The sequence below is a fragment of the Grus americana genome, chromosome 5, assembly GCF_028858705.1.
Source record: "Grus americana isolate bGruAme1 chromosome 5, bGruAme1.mat, whole genome shotgun sequence".
NCBI classification, from domain to species: Eukaryota; Metazoa; Chordata; class Aves; order Gruiformes; family Gruidae; genus Grus; species Grus americana.
This window is the reverse complement of record NC_072856.1, coordinates 45,642,003-45,661,911: the sequence shown is the minus strand read 5'-3', so window position 1 is coordinate 45,661,911 and position 19,909 is coordinate 45,642,003. Positions and strand designations below refer to the sequence as shown.

Genomic DNA, 19,909 nt, shown 5'->3' with positions numbered 1-19,909 from the left:
TTTCATTCAGACACATACAACCTCAGTACATTTTTCATGCTCTATTTGCTAATTAACAAGGGAAAGCAAGCCATGAAGCTGAAAGTCCAAACGTTTCTTTCAGATTTGGTCCTCTGTACAAGCATATAAACAAAATTCTGTCCCATGCAAGGCTTTGTCTCCTTGCATGGGGAAAGAGCTCAAGGGCACCTTACCTTTAGTCACCTGCAGCACAAGAACAGGAGTCACCTCCAAGGCCACGCTTGAATTTAATTTAGGATTAGTCAGCAGAAGGTGCCTGAATAGCGTATTAACCCCAACTATGCAGACTCAAATATACCTCAACATTTGGCCAAACCAGATCTAAATTTTAGCTATAGCAACAGAGAGCGATATCAAGCCATTAGAGGTCACCTCAGGTGAGTTCTGAATCTGTTCAGAGGGTCTATTTTAGACACTCAAGATACCAAAATGCCTCAGCATGTCACCCACATGAGTTTGTCAGCACTTTCCCTCTCATCTTGATCAGATTTTAACAGTGGGCAACAATACTATGCCTATTTGTACCTATACAACAGACTTGCAGCAACTCGCTACACAATCCAGAACAGATCACATTTATTTCTAAAAGCACACTATGTTCTGCCTGTCATATATTGTTTCACGTACTCTAAGCACTTAGTGTATTGAGACTTTCAAATAATCTGCATCAGTATGTTTTATGCTAAGTTTGAACACAGGCCTCCTAGGGAAAACTGCTGCAGGTCCATAAGTATTGTTCAGACCACATAGTACTACTGAAGATAACTGTGGGAGAGAAGCGAGACAACCCCAACAGAGCAGAGCAAGGGAGTTACCTGGCAGTGCAGTGTGCTGGTGAGCATCTTCGGTGGGAAGCATCAGCAAGCACATCCAGAGAGTACAGAGGAGATAATGGATTGAACTGGAAAGTCAAGAGATTTTATTTAAGCAAAGCGTTAAAAGAAATAGTCTCCAGATACAGCTGCTCAGATCTATTCCCTACAGTTGTTCATTCAGTATAAGATCTTTCTGACACATTAAGCGGCGAGTCTAGCTGAGAACTGACTCTCACTGCAGACAAAAGGCTAGAACGAGGTGCAACAGCAAATCTCATAACCATCCTCTCACAACAGACAGCCTTATAAGCACACTCCTCTTTCAACTCACATTATTACAAATGCCAGTTGACTTAAGAGCATACTCAAAGAGCTCTACTGCTGCATGCCATGAGCAAAAAGTCTGTCTCCCTTTCGAGAAGCCTCTTGTCTACCTTCACATTGTAGAGAGAAAAGTCACTGTTACGAATGGTGCAAGCACAGAACTTCCCACAGAGCAGTTCCAATATTCCCTATGGTCATATGTATCACTGAAACAGACATCTAGAAGACTCAGCCCCACCAGGTTCAGTTCACAATGAGCTCCCAGTTCATTCCACAGCAAGCGAGCTGCTCCTCCCACTCCCGACCCACCTCATAAGCTTTCTTTGCAAACTGCTTAAAACAAATTTCTGAAACACTGCATGGTCAGGCTAATCTTAGATCCTTTGTTAGACATATACTAGACAAATTCTGAAGGCATCAAACCTGTGCAAGACCACTTTCTGTAGAAGACACAACTCTTAAGATTATTTTTTTTAAAGTCAGGACAGAAATGGAATAATCAATGTATGGAACAAGCTTTGCTGAATATGCAAATAGAAGGTTTAGACTGGTAGTTTCTCTGGAGTACCTGCATTACACTTCCATTCAGCATCTCCTCTTTATTTGTAATTCACACCACCAGCAGGAAATTAATTTCCATCTGCTTTGCAAAGTGCTACACCAATCTCCAGAACACTTTTCTTGTATTACTAGGAGTACTGATGCATTTTTAAATAAGGACAAATGAATAGCCCACAGCTGTACCAGGACTTGTCATAAAAGCTATCTGCAACTCTAGAGCTCAGTACTAGACCTTTGCCTTCAACCTGTCTGAGAAAGAAGACGCACTATGCACCACAAAGCTGCTGCTATCAGGGAGCTCCTCCTGCAGTTGGGCTGTTAGTTTACTGTCAGTGAAGTAACACTGCAGCTGCACAGTAGGGGAAAATCACCGGTAACCCTCTGTAACTGATTCAAATTTATTTAAGAAAAACAAAAGTAATTTATTTTGGTCATTTTAAAGCTTATGTAGTTATCATTCTTACCTTTAGCAATATAAAAATGGTATATGAAATGTTCTCTTTAATGGAAAATACACAATTGCACAAAGAGCTGAAAATTATTTCTTGCCATATATGCATTTTTAGTCACCTGAAGGGTAAAACATTTCAATCCTACTGCTCACCAACCAAAAACCAACTCGCAAAGGAATAGAAGGGAGTGTGCATGGCTAGGAACACTGTTACAACACAACTGCTCAAATGGAAGATCCTTTTTGCTTTCTGCTATCAAGAACCGAAACTCTTGTATCTTAAGTAAAAAAAGCCTCCTAACACTGAAGCTATGAAAGACTTTCTGAAGAATATAAAAGTGCATAAACAAGAGTTTCAGTTAAAAGAATGCTTATGTCTCTTGCTTATCACCTCTTACCTTTTCCTGTTATAGCTGCTATTTAACTACAGTCAGCTCACCATTTTTTCCCTTCTCTGTTAATGAGACTATCAGGTAGAAGCCTGAGCCAAACAAGACAAAACAGCATTTAAAAAGAGAAAAATGTTCCAATTCTTATGGAATTTTGAGAGGTCAAAGTTCCTTCTGCCAAGAGGCATTTTCCCTCCCGCTCACCATCAGAAGGGAAGGCCTACACTAACCTGAAACAGGGAGATAAACAAAAGGAGTTGCTGAGCTATTCAGTTTAAACAGACAATATAATGTCGGAGACATGGGTTGCGTTCAAAGCCTAGAAGACATCAGTTACCAAAATGAGAAGGGACAGGGCTGCCTTACCTCATGTGCACAAGCCACAGTGTGTGGGAAATCAGAAGCCAGCACTTTGTTCATTCTAGAGAGAAGGAAACCAAGAAAATAAAAAAGGTAGAGCAGAGTCAGCTTACCTGGTTGCGACCTCTCTTCCCCATGGATGGTAACCAAAAACTGGAAGGAGGCAGAGTCAGAAGGACAGGTGGGAGCAATGCCAAGGAAGGAGAGAACATGGGAGGAAAAAAAAAGAGGGTTGGGAGAAAGGATATAAGGGGAAGGGAAGAACAAAGATGGAGGGAGAAGGAGAAAAGATTAAACATCAGCAGGACTCATATTAAAAACAACAAATTTCAGATCCAAGGAAGAAAACTGGATGCCAACAGCTGGTGAAGGCTGGACCCATTGCACTACAGTCAAGAGGTGCCACCCCTACCTATCCATTGCCCAACAAGAATAGCATTAGAGGGATGCCAAAGGATACACTCCAAGACTATTTCGGGTGCTGACTACAATTTAAATACGCTAATTGGGGAAGGAGACAGAACACCAAAGAAAGAGAAAGCAATTTCGCAGCTGCCTTGTCAGCATCATTTCTGCAGTCTGGGTACGTGCCCATAGCGTGACTCCACACAGAAGCTTTTTAAATAACATATAGGGCTCAGTCTTCTCATGCTGTGCAGAAGATCTGCAGTTATAAGGGAAGGGGAAAGAAAAAGCTGACTGTAACCAAAAGGGCATTTAAACAGTGTCCACACACTAGGGCAGCCTTATAAACAAAAGTCAGCAATTGCAAATAAGAAAATGGAGAAGCCATCAGTAGAGGACTATCTCCCATTTCACAGGTCACTCACTGCATGCTTAAGTTACCACCCAGCTCTTCATTCCCTTCAGTCCCAGGAGGGAAAAAGACCCTGTAGTTTTTCCTCCCCTCCCAAAGTTCTGCACAACAGCTGTTAAGGGCCTTACTCTTTCTGGCGCGGATCACTAACAATACGACCTAGCCTCTCGGTGCCCAGAGTGCTCATGGAGGTCTCCTGAAACACAAAGACAGGTAAAAGGTTGCAGACTCTCACACAGTGAGCAGACATAATAGTTTGTTGCTGCCAATAAGAACAGATCTTACTCTTCTGGGCCACGTCCTTTCCTTCCCAGCCCACTCTCAGCTAAACATATTGACCCTCTCCTTTTAGAACCTCAACTGAGCTGATTTAACTAATTAGAATGGCAGAAAATCATTCCGTTTTATCTGTGGGGCTTGGTTTTTATTAGTTTAGTGATGATATTTGCTTGCACAGGGGCACGCCAAGGACTGGACCAGTACAAAGTATGCAGCACAAGGATGCTGTTAAGAACAGGGGAAATGGCTTATTAATAAGAAGTGCTTATTTCCAGGTTGCTGGGGTCAGCTGGGCAAGAAGCAGGCTGAGAGACAGGACACCACACTGTCCCACTAACAATGGGGATTCACCAAGCACAGGTGAATGAAACAAGGAGTGTGCATGAAGCTTTTGCCCTTTCTGAAAGCAGCAGTTCAGCAGCAAGACCTCTAGCAGCTAAAGAAAAGATAGATCCTAGGAGAAAAGACTTGCTCTGGGAGTATGTTTCTCCCTGCGAGACACTGCCTTGTGTATGTGCTCGATGCTGGCATACAGGTACACACGCAGCCTGAAACACCAGCTGTTCATATCTGCATAGCAACTACTCCTAAGAAAGAAATACACTTTGCAGTGAGGGTCTGAAGATGAGGGTAAAAAGCTTTCACAGGTAAGATTCTTCACAGTTTGTGCCAGGTACATAGGCAAAACACACTCAAAGTTTGGGGGGAGTTGCAGCAGCAGGGGTGAAAGATGGGCTATTTGTTACAGCAGGAAAATTATTAACTTAAAGTGCCGTAATGTTTAAATTTACGGTTTATTACTGTGTAAATTACAAGCCGTACTTTTGGTAATTAGCAGCTTGCTAGCGGGGAGCTCTGAATGAAACTCATTATTTATGATTACAATTTAGAGAGAGATGGGGAAGGGGGAGCAGTGACCTCCGCTGCAAATGACAAAGATCCCTTTAAGGTGATGAAGATGAATTAAACAAGTAAATATTATCCTTCTCATTTGGATCATTAGAGGTGCTGCTGACAGGCCCAGCCACTTGCAGGTGGCCTGAGGAACCCGACCCAAAGCCAGTCTCTTGCCAGCTGAGGACTCATATTTTAAATGCTGGTTACAGCTAAGCAAGGTGAGTAGAAGAAAGAAGGGGCAAACAAGGATCTTTCAAGTGTGACTGAACAGAAGGAAGAAGTTGCACTCCTCTAGACTCTGGGCCCCTCTAACACACCTTGCTAACAGACTCTCTAAAGCCAGTCAGCTCACAATATATGCCAATATTTTCAAAAGCACAGAGCACATCCCAGTAAGAGTAAAAACCAAAACCAGCCAACACATTCCTTCTCAGAAACATCTTTTACAACAGACAACAGCATTCAACACTCCAAGATCCAGACCTGACCAGGTGTATCCTCCCTCTTTTAGACGGGCATCTGCAAAGTAGTGCTTATTCCTTTAGAAACAGGACTAATATTTTGTTCATAGTTTGCCCTATATATAATAAACCTAGTCAATGGCTCTGGGTAACTTTGCATTACTGCATATACCCTTTTATTATTCTGTTTCCCCACTAAAAATGCAACTGCTAAAACCATCTTCCTTTGCTGCCATTCATATCAGTCTGCTTCCCTATCTAAGATTTGGCCTTCCTTCACCTTCGAGTCACCTCTCTGCCCTTGCAGTCTCAGATTATAAGCATGCACAAGTCTCATGCCATCACCATTTTCCCCTACGTTCTGTCTAAATCTTCTTGATATTTATGCTCCTTGTCATTCATCTTCAGACCTCCTTTCATACTGCTTTTAGCACTGATCAACTGTCTTTGCCACTCCAAAGCTGCCTTAGAATCCACTTAGTCACTCTATCAACTTCTGACAGTCCAAGCAATTAAATCAAACAATACATGAAACAAAAAATGTAAGGGCCCCTTTCTGCACAAAACAATTCATGTGATATCTTAGAATAGCACTTCAGGACTGATCAGCATTAGAAATACAAAATTATTATCTTGCAAAAGAGAATACCTTGCCAACAAGCCTCCTCCGACCTTTTCGGAGACAACGGGCAGCAGCTCCTGGAAGGCGATTCAGGCGAGCATGAAATCCTGAAAACCAAACCCAGAAAAACTGAGCAATGAATACAGAAGATTCTTCCTGATGAAACCACCAGGAAAAACAGTTAGGTGGTCAAATCAGATCCTCTGTTTCTTGTTTCTCAATCTGCAAGAGGTAGACATGTCAATCTATTCACAAATCAAATAAAATTCCTACTTAAAAAAAAAAAAAAGACTCAAGAAGGTGGGCAGCTGGTATGAGTGTGTTAGTATCCTCTCCAGTAGTGCAGCTATTTTGAATTGAATCATTAAAAAAACCCAGATCACTAATATCAGTTTAAATTGCAGCACCTCTGAACAGAGTCTACTCTTGCTAGCACATCAAAAGTTCTCAAATGCATGACATTCCTTATGGACCTCACCTCTCTGAGCTGGCCGTGAGGGCAAGAGGAACGTGGAATCTGACAGCTTGTCCAGGCCTGAGTCAATCCGGTCTACTTCAGCTCGGTGGTCAGCTCCCCACTTGGGAAGAAGGTTGGGGACAGTGAATCCTGGAACACATTCTCCTTCATAAAACCAATCACTTTGCTCATCATCTCCTAAAGAAATAGGATGGAATTAGCTACAAGTAACATCAACGTGCCCTGTGACAGTCCCACAAAATACTGCAGGTAGGCATTTCTGGATGTGAAACAGCTGAAGTCTCATTAGGAATTCCTTCCTGAAGAGCCTTATATTTGTATTCTGGCTCAATGATCTGCAGTAACTATGGGGCCTCACTAAATGCTTTAAACTATCCAACTCATCAGTCTACAGAATTTCCCTATAGAACAAAACCCTCTTTATAGACCTGCCTAGGGCAGCTTTAGCACTCCGTTGCGACTGCATCTCATCAACCTTAGTTCAATGTTGTGTGATGTCTTATGCACAACTCTTTCTCTGAAGTAATTACTGTGACAGAGGTAGAGGCCAATCATTTGGCACGTGTTATAGGCTGTCACAGGAGAGACTTCACAACAGGACAAGACCAGACTCACAGAGTAAGCAAAAGGAACATACTCACTGATGAGAAAGATACCTAGTCTCCTAAGACAGCAGCTAAGAGGAAAACACACGACTACTAGAAATGGACACTCTGCGCGAGTGTACTAACCATGCTGTGAGTCTGTCTCAGTCAAAGTTTCTTAGAATCCCTCACAGCTACAAACCCTCTGCAAAACTAGAGCAGCAGCAACAGAAGTCACGATCAAAGTCTCCATAAAGCAGGGTCACTATAATTAATGCAGTTGCAGTCTAAAACTGAACTGCATCAGACACCATTCATAGTAAATCTGCCTGGCCAGAAATCCCGAGAACAGTAGCACACGAGCAGTGTGGAAAAAAAGCAGGAAGAGGGCAAAGAACCTGACACACTTAGCTTTTCAGGAGCCCAACTAACAAACACTCCTGTGTAATTGCAAGGTACTTCACCTTGCCTTAAAAGACTAACACACTTGACTTAAGGAAAACTCTCATTTGCCTACCATTAAGTCTCAACTCAAGCATCTCCATTTACTCTCGTTTCCTCACCAAGTTACATTATTCCTGCCTGAAGTCCATTATGCCTACCCGCACATCCTGCCAGACCAAAAAAAAAAAAAAAAAAAAAGACTACAAGAAAAAGAAAAAAAAAAACTCGTCCTAGTAAAAATGCTGCAATCAATGCTTATAGTGAATGAAAACTAAGTAATGTTGGATAGTTCTTCTAAGCAATCATAATTTGCGCAAAAATATCCCTACGGTTTTGGATCTATCAGCATAGTGCATTGTCATATCTCATATCACTACTTTCACAAGACAAACTTTAACCATCAGGATCATATACTAATACCACAGTAACTTTCAAGATGAGAGATCCCAATGCATTTAACAAAAAAACCTGAACTTATAATCAAATTATAAACTAGGACCATTTTCTGCTCACAGAAGTACACTGGTAGCTGGAATTGCAAAGACAACCTATTTAATTAGCAACAGTACAAACTATTACATGACATAACCTCAAAAGAAGGGAGGAAAAAAACTACATTCAATTTAAGTACACTGTTATGTCAAATTTTCCATTATTCAGTCTGGAATTGTACTAGAAAACTATTTCTAAGATGATGACCTGTGACAAAAAAAAAAAAAAGTGTTGTGCTCTCTCCATCTTACTGAAGTGGAGAGCTGTTGTTTATTACGTACTTTAGAACTAGAAATTGTCTGAAAAAAGGGAGATGTTTCTTATTTAACCTGAAAGTGCAACAACATTTTTTAACCCTTCGTAACTTAACTGTAAGCTAAAACATCTTGGCCAGAAAACTATTTTAGTACAAACTGTTTGAACAGACAGAGGCCTGATGACTAGGATGTCAAATCTCTTCTCCTATCTAGACAGGGAAGACTGTAATTGGATTTTATTAATTTATTTAAGTAGTATATTCTACATGCTCTTGTATATCAGGTATCCTACTTCTAGTGGCAGCCAAAAGTCAATGTCTAAAACAGGGTATAAAACCAGGGCAAGTATATAGGGCAAGCATATAGACAAGTATATATACATATACACATACACAACCCAGTCTACATCAATCTTGCCTCAAGTAAAATTTCAACACTTCAGTCACCACCCTGCTTCATCATTTGGTATGCAGGTGCTCACTAATTTCAGCTCCCCCAGAACAGTCATCAGTAAAAAGAGAGGACAAAAGATTTGACTTTTCTGTTGCTTTTGAAGGATAGGAGGCTGGGAACAGTTATTTTTCAGCAAAGGTCAAAGCAGATATTTGAAAGCCCTACTCTTAGGGAAAGTATTATAGCCACCTAAGATCATAACAGATCAGCCCTACAGCCTAACATGTCATCAGAAAACATGTAAGCATATTTGCTATCATTGTGTTGCCTCACACACAGATACCTGGGTCAGTAACAAGCTAGTGGAAGCAGCATTTCGTATTGAGTTACTGGTACTACTCCCTTTAGCACACATATATTCCCAGAAGAGACCTCATCCAAATCTTAGGTTGTGAAATGTGACAGAATCAGAGTGCACACCAGCAGAAGCTGCATGGAATTACAGGTCTCTAGGGTCACATTCCACCTGCTCCAAATATAATAGTCCTGAGCGCCTATGCGCCTACTAGAACCTCTTTCACACTTACTTCTGCCATATCCCCCATAAACTGGACATTGTGCTGTCGCTGATAAAACCACATTACATTCCACACTCAGACCTCCTAAGAAACCATTTCTACAACTGTTTTGGGTTTGTGTGGCATGGTTGGGGGGGGGGTGGGGGGGTGGGAAGGGGGAGGCACTACAGGTGTGGCTTCTGCAAGAAGTTGCTAGAAGCTTCCCCCATGTCTGACAGAGCCAATGCCAGCCAGCTCCAAGACGGACCCACCACTGGACAAGGCCAAGCCAATCAGTGATGGTGGCAGTACCTCTGGGATAACAGAGTAAAGAAGGAGAGGGGAAAAAAAATTAAAAAAAGAGCAGAAGCTTTTGCAGCCAGAGAGAGGAGTGAGAAGATGTGAGAAACTTTGCAGACACCCAGGTCAGTGAGGAAGGAGGAGGAGGAGGAGCTCCAGATGCCAGAGCAGAGATTCCCCTGCAGCCTGTGGAGAAGACCATGGTGAGGCAGGCTGTCCCCCTGCAGCCCATGGAGGTTGATGGGGAGCAGAGATTCCACCCGCAGCCCATGGAAGACCCAACGCCGGACCAGGTGGAGACACCCGAAGGAGGCTGTGACCCCGTGGGAAGCCCACGCTGGAGCAGGGGAAGAGTGTGAGGAGTTATCCCCCTGAGGAGGAAGGAGTGGCAGAGACAATGTGTGGTGAACTGACCACAACCCCCATTCCCCTGTGCCGCTGGTGGGGAGGAGGGAGAGAAATCGGGAGTGAAGTCGAGCCCGGAAGAAAGGGGGGGTAGGGGGAGGTGTTTTAAGATTCGGTTTTATTTCTCATTACTTTGTTTTGTTTGGTAATAAATTAGATGATTTTTAAGTTAAGTCTGTTTTGCCCGTGACGGTAATTGGTGAACAATCTCTCCCTGTCCTTATCTCAACCCACGTTATATTTTCTCTCCTGTCCAGCTGAGGAGGGGGAGCGATAGAGCAGCTTTGGTAGACGCCTGGCCTCCAGCCAGAGTCGCCCACCACAACAACAGACATTGAAAATACAAGGCTCAGCTAACACACACAAGAGCAAGGGAGGAACGTGCCTGTCATGGTTCAGCCCCCGCCAAGCACCACGCGGCCGCTCGCTCACGCCTCCCCGGCAGGATGGGGAGCACAATGGGAAAACAAAGGTGAAACCCATGGGTTGGGGTGAGGACAGGTTACTGGGACAGCAAAGGCAGACAGAAATAACAGTAGCAGTACTTGTAACAGAATACACCCAACGGGTGATAACACAAGGCAACTTACCGACCGGACGCCCAGCTCACGCTCAGCCCGTCCCAGAGCCACCCCCTTTTATGGGAGCATGACATCACCTGGCCCCCTGGCGAGCCCAGCTCACCTGTCCCGGCTCCGTGTGAAAATTAACTCTATTCTGGCCGAAACCAGGACAGTGTATTTAAAGATATAAAACCTATCACATATTAGTGTTGTCGACTTAGCACAGTCTGTTAGGTGACTTGTCAGTACTAACTGATTTTTTTTTCACATTGTCTCTTCCTGCCCAAAGAGAAAACAATGAACAGATTCAGGCACTAATGGTACATAGACAACAATTAAAACACCTATATAAAGAAACCATAAGCTCTGCTTTTTTCATTATGGAGAGCTCTGAAACTCCTCTTGTATTTCTGTGCCTTTCCATAATAATAGCTTCTTACATTTCAAATATTATGGATCTGATACACAAAGGATTTCAGCAGGAAGAGTGTACTGTTATCAAAATCACACCTTTGTAGCCTTCAGTTCATTTCTTAACTTCTGGCCTCTCCCAGCCACTGGCCCTTCTCCCACACTTCCCTCTCTGCCCCTCTTCAAACATAGATCTATCTTTGTAAAGAAAGTAAGAGAAATTCTCCAGCAACACATGAGGAAAATCACAGGACAGTTGTTACCTTGGCGACCCTCATCATTGGTAAACAGGCCAGTATCACTGCTGCTGCATACGCTGCTGGTTTCACTGGAACAAAAACAAACAAAAAACCCTATTGTTACTATTGCAGCAGATGCAAAACAAAAACCACTTTATTACATTTTACTAGCGGCTCAGAGCCCAAAATGCTTTACATATCTCACAGAAATTGCATTTCAGATACATGCCTGGCTCTAGCATGGAACATAATTGCTTTCAATTAAAATCTAGCAATGCTGCATCACTTGAAAAAGAGTAGAATCCTGTGTCTAGTCGAGTTCTAAGTTATCGAAAAGTAATTAATACAATGGCATTTGCCTCGGGTACTAGAGTTAATAACCCAACACTGCCTGGAATACTCGTTAGGAACTTAAATGCAGTTAAAAACTCTGTCCTTGGGTCACTTAACTACTGAAAACCCACTGAAGTTTTCTGCTTCAGATTCTTTGTTCTCAAAAATGTTATACAGATACATAAATACCCTCCCTTCAATCTACTGCAACTTTTCTTTTATTTGGAGGGAAGAGCAGCTGGTACATTCACAGCTCTTCAGCTAAGTACCTGAGCGCAGCGTGACTTGCTGCTGCTGACTGCAACCTCATTACACCATGCTTTGCATTTGCTGAAGCAGTTACAGGAGACTTAATTCTTGAACCAAAGAATTAAACTAGAAATTAATGTGTAGAAAGCCATTAATTGACTGTAAAGCTGGATGAATATTTGTAGCAGAAGTACATGCTCAGGTCAGTCCCAAGCTGATGGTTTTAATGCTGATATGAAAATCAATCCTTGGACACTTCAGGCAATACTTAGCTGAGAGATATCAGAACAAGTAGAAACTACTTACTGCCCACTAAAGCCTTAGATGTGATCAGGTATAACTCAGCACTAGAATCAATCTGATCAGGGCATGTTGTTAGAAAGCATCTCTGACTTTCTCTTTTCCAGGGAAATTGGATCATACTAGAGACCAGTATCAATTGGAAATCCCTCAATTCAAAAGGCTGAAGGATGACAGATCACAAGATGGGTCACCCCAAAGAACTGCAGGCACATATCAAACCCCATTTTGTGAGCATATTATTGCTCTTAGAAAACACACTCTAAAGTGTAGCCAAATCAACTCATCATGGTGGATATCTACAAACTCTGCCTCTTCATCATTATTAAAAGGCCATTTAAACTTAAAGGATGAACAGTCTGTATACATCATTCCCACATTTCAGTATGTAAGTTAGTATCAAATTCCAAATCAATCCATGACAATGTCTGGCCATCCATTCACCCTCCCATAGCAATTAAGGCCAAGGACCATGAGTCAACCATGAGTCATTCGTTTCATTCCCAGCTCTCCTACCAACTCATTGTATGACCCAAATCTCTTAGCGTGTCTGCTTTCCTTTATGAAAGCCTGGATTAATAGTCCTCACAACCAGCAGATGCACAGATTGAGTGACTACTTCATAAGGGTTTTAGCATCCTCAGAGGAAAGGTGCCTGAGAAAGGAAAAAGCATTAAGTCACGATTCCAGATCATATTAACAGTACTTTTAGCATTCTGTTGTAGTGAGAGCTCTTGAATTCCTTACAGTTACACATTACTGCCAGTGCTTTACTGGAACGGACTTTCATGGATCTCACCCTCTTCACCACCCCTTTTACACTTCAGGGCTGAACACAAACTAGACTCCTACACAAGCCTTTCTGCAGGTCCAGTAAGCACTGATTAATGACCTCCACTTGCAAAGGAGGCTACTTACCTTAACCATGAAATAATAAATGCTATTGATCCGACAAGCTACTGCTATAGAGTGTTATTGATCACCCAATCTTTGGTTAAAATGGTCCTCATTTAGCAATTTCACTGTCGCAAACACCTGGAGCAAAGCATGCTTATAATTAAATAGTTTGGGGGAGTTAAAGTGAGAGGTGATGGACAGAGATCTCAGGTTTCCCCCATTTATTCTTTTGCCTGAGCTATTGTTTGTGTCAGGAGGGATATTGATTTTCTATAAAAATAAGAAAACAAGAGGCACCGAGGGGCTGTAGAAGGTCAGGCTGGGCTGCAGAAGGAGGGGAAGCTGAACACTCTGTCTTTGTCACTTGCCTTCCAAGAGAGAGGAATTTTTTCTTTAAGGAGAGACTGGCCTCCAATTCATCAGCTTAGCCAGGCTTTTGACTGCCACTGCAGGCTGTCATCGAAACAGCTCTCTTCCAAAGGGTAAAGCGACTGTACTACACACTCAGGATGAGCACTGGTTACACTCCCAGGCCAGAATACTGTACTGGTTTTGGCTGGGATAGAGTTAAAATTTTCCTCATAGTAGCTCTATGCTGCTGTGTTTTGGATTTGTGACCAAAACAGTATTGATAACATGCTGATGTTTTAATTATTGCTGAACAGTGCTTAAACTGTGCCAAGGCCATCTCCATTTCTCACACCACCCCACCAGTGAGTAGGCTGGGGGTGCACAAGAAGCTGGAAGGGGACACAGCTGGGACAGCTGACCCCAACTGACCAGAGGGATATCCCACACCATATGGCATTGTCCTCGGCAATAAAAGCTGGGGAAAAGAAGAAGGAAAGGGGGACATTTGGAGTTTTGGCATTTGTCTTCCCTCCTATTATCCATGATGGAGCCCTGCTTTCCTGGAAACAGCTAAACATCTGCCTGCCAATGGGAAGTGGTGAATGAATTCTTTGCTTTGCTTGCGTGCGCAGCTTTTGCTTTACCTATTAAACCGACTTTATCTCAACCCACGAATTTTCTCACTTGTATTCTTCTGATTCTCTCCCTTGTCCCACTGTGAGGATGTGGGGCTTAGCTGCCTATCCACGTTAAACCACAACAAATACATCAGCATCAAGCCAGTGAAGTCACACAGCATTGGTGAGTCAGTGCAATCCCCAGTTTGAAAAAGCCATGTTAAGAGTTATGGCACTTGAGAGTAGATTAGACAAACCGCACATCTCTGACTAGTAAGCACATCATTCAAAGTGATTTTTCAGACAGCTCTTGTACTATGGTTTGTTCTGCCTTCAAGCCAAACCCAGACCATTCTGGGAGTACTCAGCTTAGACCATCAAGAGAAAGAACTTCAGCACTCAATATATAATTTGCTTTTGCTTTATTATGGCTGCAGGGAATCTCAAAGCGTTAAGGGACAGAAGAGCATGTTACTTCTAACAGTCTTAGCAGTTAATTGTCACCTTTGCACAAATATACAAACGGCTACTTAAACTAAGACCACTTGCTTCCTCTGTTGTTTCCACAATTGTTTATATATCAGGCTTTGAGTCATGTCATTACCCAATTTAGAACCACCATCATTCCCTCATCATGTTCCCGCACATCCTTCCTTCTCTCAATTTGTGTTCATCTCCTGCCACGTTTGGCAATAATTTCAAAGGTTTAATTTCATGCACACTTTGAATCACAATACTGCAGGACATCTTCCTCCAGGAAAAGACTGGGTGCAGTCCTACAAGCAAACTATAAAAACTACCTCCTCTTTAAGGATCCATGTCCAAAGCTTTCTCAGTGAAACTGAGGGAGTTTATCTACTGAATACAGTAGGGTTTTGATCTGACTTAGGATAAGGAGCCTTCTAGAAAGCAGAAAAAATGCTGGATATTTTAGCATTTACAGAGATTCTTTCCTATGTAACAAAGAAAAGCAAGTGTCAGTGGAGGGAAGGAAAAAGGTGGTGAAAAAAATCAGTTCTGAATATAGAACTTAATTTGCTTAAGAACAGTTAGTTTTGTGCCACTCCCCTCTGCTAGATGAGTAAACAGTAGTGGAACCAATTCAATATCAAGGTGTTTCGTAAATCACTGGATCACCACAGACTGCTTCCAAGTCCCACAAGCTCTATCAGTCACTTTCCCTCCCATCAGCTTGTGATGACAACCATGCCATTCGCTCTCCTAGGCACCCAATTTTCTTCTCCCTTCCTCAGGATATGCCCTTGTTATACATCTGTGCAAAGCACTTCTCTTACGGTACCAGAAAAAACAGCTAGCAGAGTGAGAATGAGGTAAGCACAGTGAGTTTCACTCTGCTGCTAGCAGCAAAGTGCTATATTTAGAGCAGCAGAGACCAAAGCATGATCCTTCACTGCTGCGAGGGATACTCTGCAGTGAAGAGGGTTGTACGTATTTCTTTCTCCAACTTTGACCCTCCCTAGTGAGTCATAGCACAGATCACACATGTGGTGTTGGAGAGGTCAAATATTCCAACCTGTGGCTTTCCAAAGAGAATCCCAAGGATTTGGCAGCAGACAGTAAATGTCATTTGATGCAGACACTTGCACAATAATTAGTTGGACAGCAAGGGACAACTGAGAGAGAACAAAGCAATCTCCCAGCATGGTCTTCAAGTAACAGTCCAGACAAAGCTGTTTATTTACTCTTTCAAAGACTGGCACAAATAAAGGCTGGATGAAAGCCTGCTGGTTTAAATTCAAGTTTGAATGATGGAACAGACTCTGACTGGTGGAAAAAAAACGTCAAGGAACACTGTCCATCACTGCCACATCAAGTAAGGGCATCTCTCAGTCCATCACCACTGACACACAACATTCAGGGGCTACTCAGCACATTCCCTTTCCTGAACTACCAGCAAATAGCTCTGAAAAAATAAAAGGGCTTTTAACAACTAGTAGCAAAAAAGCATCCACTAGTCTCTTGAAAAGCCCCACTTTGCACCCACTTTTTAAGCAAATAGCTACTTTTTAAAGAAAAACATGACCACTTTTTTGCTACTTCCACCCTCTAACAGTTACATACAAACCACACTGATTCAGTAAAAATGTAATAATGTTCCCCTGGATCGGGACAGTGAGGATGTATTACAACCTATGATTTTCACAGTCTCCCAGAAAACACCATTGAGAAGTTTATGCTACCAGCTACTATCCACAAAGCCCTCAATAACTACAATGCCACCTGTCTACTCTGACCAACTGCAGGAGCTAGACAGCCAGGACACTTAAGTAAACCTTAACATATGAAGAATTATACCAGATCAAACAATTATACTTTCCAAATAGTGCCTGTTACAGTGGATGCTTGAAGAAAGAATATGAGAACATGACAAATACAGATCAACTGCTTCCTCTGTATATTCCTCCAGCTTCTAGAAGTCAGCACTTTAAGGACTTCCTGAGCCAGATCTTCCATCTGGGCTGTAATGATTAACAGCCCCTGATACATCTATGTTCCACATCCCCCTTTTGGACACATTTAAATTTTTGGCCTCCAAAATGTCCCACCACAGAGTTCCAAACCTCATGTTTTACAAAAAATAATTTTTTTTTTGCTTTAAATGTTCCCTCAGTGACTCCTGCTTCTTACACGATAATAATTAGCAAATAAAGAACCCTATTCACTTTCTGTATGCCATTCATTAAAAAATCTCCTCCATTTAACTCTCAGCAGCTGTTTCTTTTCTAACCTGAAAATTCTCTTTGTACAGAAGCAGTTTTATAACCCCAAACCTTCTACAGAAAGAATAAAAGTCACATACAAGAGGAAAACTTCCCAAGAGTGACATACAAATTCAGACCGTGAATTGCATTTACACTTCTCATTTTCATCTCTTGTATGAGATTCTGCCACAAATTTAAAGTTCTCCAAAACTGGACATGAAGACATGCCAGACTCCACTGTTTGCACAGGCTTATCTTGTAAGTATTAATTCAGTTTCCCCCAACTTCATTATCCTCTCGCTACATTTTTCCCATAGCTAGCCTTTCAGGACCTTATTCCAGATCCAGAGCAGAGATACACAACTGCAAACAAGGTGTTTTAACTGAGGTTCACACAGTACCTGCACAGAGAGCTAGCAGTCGTGATGGAAGATCTGATCTGTCCTCTATTACTACTTATAGTAAATTCTGAAAACAAGAAACTGAGATCAGTTCATATCAATCAAGCAACACAAGTGCCAACAGTGGATTTACTCGCCAAACCTCAGGCCACAAGCATGCCACTTGGTAGCTGCAGGGCCACAGGCATTTCAGAGGGCTCCTTATCTAACAGGAGCCAGAAACATGCCAGCTTGCCAGCTTTTCAAGGAAGTGTTTTGGGCCATCAGTACAGCATTGGCAGGAAAGACTTGGAAAAAATCTACAGTTCAGAAGTAGCTGAGATATTTCTTCTCTTCAAAAAAAAGAACAGCACTGAATAATTTTGGTAAGAACTTCTAAAAGCAAGGCACAGGATTTACAAGCAGCTGTGAGCAAGGTGGCCATCTGACTAGCACAGGGAATAAACCAAGATCTCACCATTCTGACATGTTTTCATCTGAGCCCTGTTTCTGTTCATCAGCTTCACACTCCATCCGCTCCTTCCTTCCCGCTTTGCTGAGGAAGGGCCTGTTCTCTGCTGATTCACAAAGGCCATGACTGGATGATGTCCAAGGGGCATTTTCTTTCCAGCGTGAAAGACGCTGTTTCTTGGCTGACTTGAACCTGCAGCCCCTCTCGTAGTTCCACTCTGACACCCTGAGCTTTTGCTGGAGACTGGCAGCCACCTCTGACGTCACACGTTTGACTTTCCGCCGGCGCCTGAGAGGTCGACAGGGTGCATTCTCTGTAAAGGAGTCTGACTCATGCCACGAGTGTTGCTTGCTCCTCAGGGTGGCACTGAGAGCTGGGTGTCGTTTGACCATGGCCATGTCATCAGAGTCACTGAAATTTGTTGTCAGCACCTCACGGCAATCCTTGACAGCTTCGTCCAAGCTTGACTCCGAGGCCTCGCTGTAGCAGCAGGCATGCTCTGCCTGATGCGTGAAATCTGAGCGTCGTTTACGACCCCGTCTCTTGCGAAGCTGACGTCGCTGCTGCCGTGGGCTTAGAGCCATCTCTTCCCATAGCTCATCCAGCTTGTTTTGTTCTGAAGTCTGCTCTAAGGCTGAGGCCAAGTCGTGTACCAGTTCATCCATTGGCAATGCCTACTAAAAATGACAACAAACAATTAGCACCAGACATAAATGCTGCTACCAACACATCACATCACTAGACTACAGTATGCTATAGCCTTTATAACATTAACCAAGTCACACACTTACTTTGGAGTTGCCTGGGAAAACGCAATGCAGGACAACTGCTGCTTCTTGGGCTAACGCTCACTCCTTCCTTTTGCAAGGGTTAAATCCCTCTTCTAACCATGGTAGCAGAGATCTCGCTACTTCAGCAGTTGGGTCAAGCGCTCCATGTCTGAAAAGGCCTTAAGGTTGCATCTTTTGCTTTTAAGCAACATGCTCTATTACACATCTTAAGGGTATGAGAGCCTGCAACTAGTTCACTACCCGGTGTCGGTAAGCCACAGAGAAGGGTTAGCCTGCTCGGCAAACAGATCGAGTCTTCCAAAAAGTAGACAAGCAGCAAAGCTGAGAGTAAAACAAATAGTAAAACAGGTAGTTTGCAAGCCAGCATCACTTCAACAGCAAAACAAGACACGCGGGACCCTGTGCTCCTTAGAACAGGGTGTATGAGACACAAGCCCCAACTCCTACTGCCAAAAAGTCCCAGCCCTTCCACCTCAGGGCTGTCAGTGTGCTAATCCCAAAGTCCTGGCCAAATCCATCACCTCACAACCTCCGTCTCCCCACCCGTACCTTACAGACGTGGGATTTATCTCCTCACCTTCTACTGAGCTCAGAAACACCCGCACTCCCACCCCGGTGAAGCACCTGCTGCCGCAGGCCGCCTCCTTTAGTCCGAACGCCCTCAGGAACCCGGCCATACCGTCTCCCTCCTCTGAGAAAAGGTCAATACTCTACCGGAAAATCCCCGGGCCCTACAGGGAAACCCTTGCCCTCACCACTCTCTTTCACGGACCCGCCAGGCCTCACCCCAACCCCACTCACCGACCAGCGCCCCGCTCCGCCAACCCCTCGTCAACGGCGCTTCCGGCCTTCCCGGGCCACTTCCTCCCTGCCCGCCCCGCCTGAGGGGCGGGTCTGGTGGCGACGGAGCGGGGGGGGGGTGGCCCGGCCGTGAGGCCGCTGCGCCGCCGATCCGGCGGCGCAGCGGCCTCACGGCCGGGCCACCCCCCGCCCCGTTCCGCTTCTGCTGCCAGACCCGCCCCTCATGCCGGGCCGCGGAGGAGCTGATCGCTTTTCCGTCGATTTACGCTCTGGTTGGTGCCGCTGTTGGAGTCATTACAGATGATTTACCTGCTAAGAGAGCAGCCCTTGCCGTGTGCTTACCCTTTAGTTGCTTGGTTATATTAATTTTTTAATAGACAACTAATAAACTCGGTACCCAAACTCCTCCATATCTCTGCCGACACACTAATTGTGTATATCAGGGTGAAAATTAGTTATCTCCTAAATTAAACCTGTGTTATTCCCTTCTCCTTACGGCTCGCACCTCTTTTCCCGTCATTTTACACATCACTGGCAGCCATCAGAGTAAAACCAGGTGTGACCCTCCCACTGTCCAGTTTTGCTTAGCATTCCTCTTTATTTCTCATCTTCCATGTTGTTTCAGGGTTTTTTGTTGGGGTTTTGGTGGTTGGTTGGTTGGTTTGGGTTTTTTTTAACCCAGGCGGCTGCATTCATATTCAAGCCAGTACCGGTTCATTTTTCAAATAACATTTTACAAGGCAGCGTATCAAAGGCTTTGCTGAAGCCCAGATATATTATGCTTATGGCATTCTCTTCACTAATTTTGTAAATTCAATCAGAGAAAGTAATCAGGTTTGTCTGGCGTGATTTGTTCTCTATAAATCTATGCTGCT

General features: G+C 43.5%; 1 protein-coding gene across 14 annotated transcripts in view; it reads right to left on the bottom strand.

Moving 5' to 3' along the window:
- GPATCH2L (G-patch domain containing 2 like) overlaps nucleotides 1-19,171 on the bottom strand; it is a 46,309-nt gene extending 27,138 nt beyond the window's left edge. For 4 of the 14 annotated variants that reach the window (XM_054827003.1, XM_054827004.1, XM_054826997.1 and 1 more), the window contains exons 1-8: nucleotides 19,035-19,171; nucleotides 17,449-18,119; nucleotides 11,145-11,209; nucleotides 6,476-6,652; nucleotides 6,025-6,104; nucleotides 3,867-3,934; nucleotides 2,928-2,982; nucleotides 837-922 (exon numbers count right to left, since the gene is read on the bottom strand). In XM_054827003.1, the coding sequence (XP_054682978.1) occupies nucleotides 837-922; nucleotides 2,928-2,982; nucleotides 3,867-3,934; nucleotides 6,025-6,104; nucleotides 6,476-6,652; nucleotides 11,145-11,209; nucleotides 17,449-18,107 (1,190 nt within the window). In that variant the 5' untranslated portion in view covers nucleotides 18,108-18,119; nucleotides 19,035-19,171. Of the gene's footprint in view, nucleotides 1-836; nucleotides 923-2,927; nucleotides 2,983-3,034; nucleotides 3,075-3,866; nucleotides 3,935-6,024; nucleotides 6,105-6,475; nucleotides 6,653-11,144; nucleotides 11,210-17,448; nucleotides 18,120-18,233; nucleotides 18,555-18,857; nucleotides 18,875-19,034 lie in introns of those variants that run through there. The other 10 variants (XM_054827000.1, XM_054826998.1, XM_054827001.1 and 7 more) reach the window with 10 other exon arrangements.
- Between the last annotated feature and the right edge of the window lie 738 nt (nucleotides 19,172-19,909).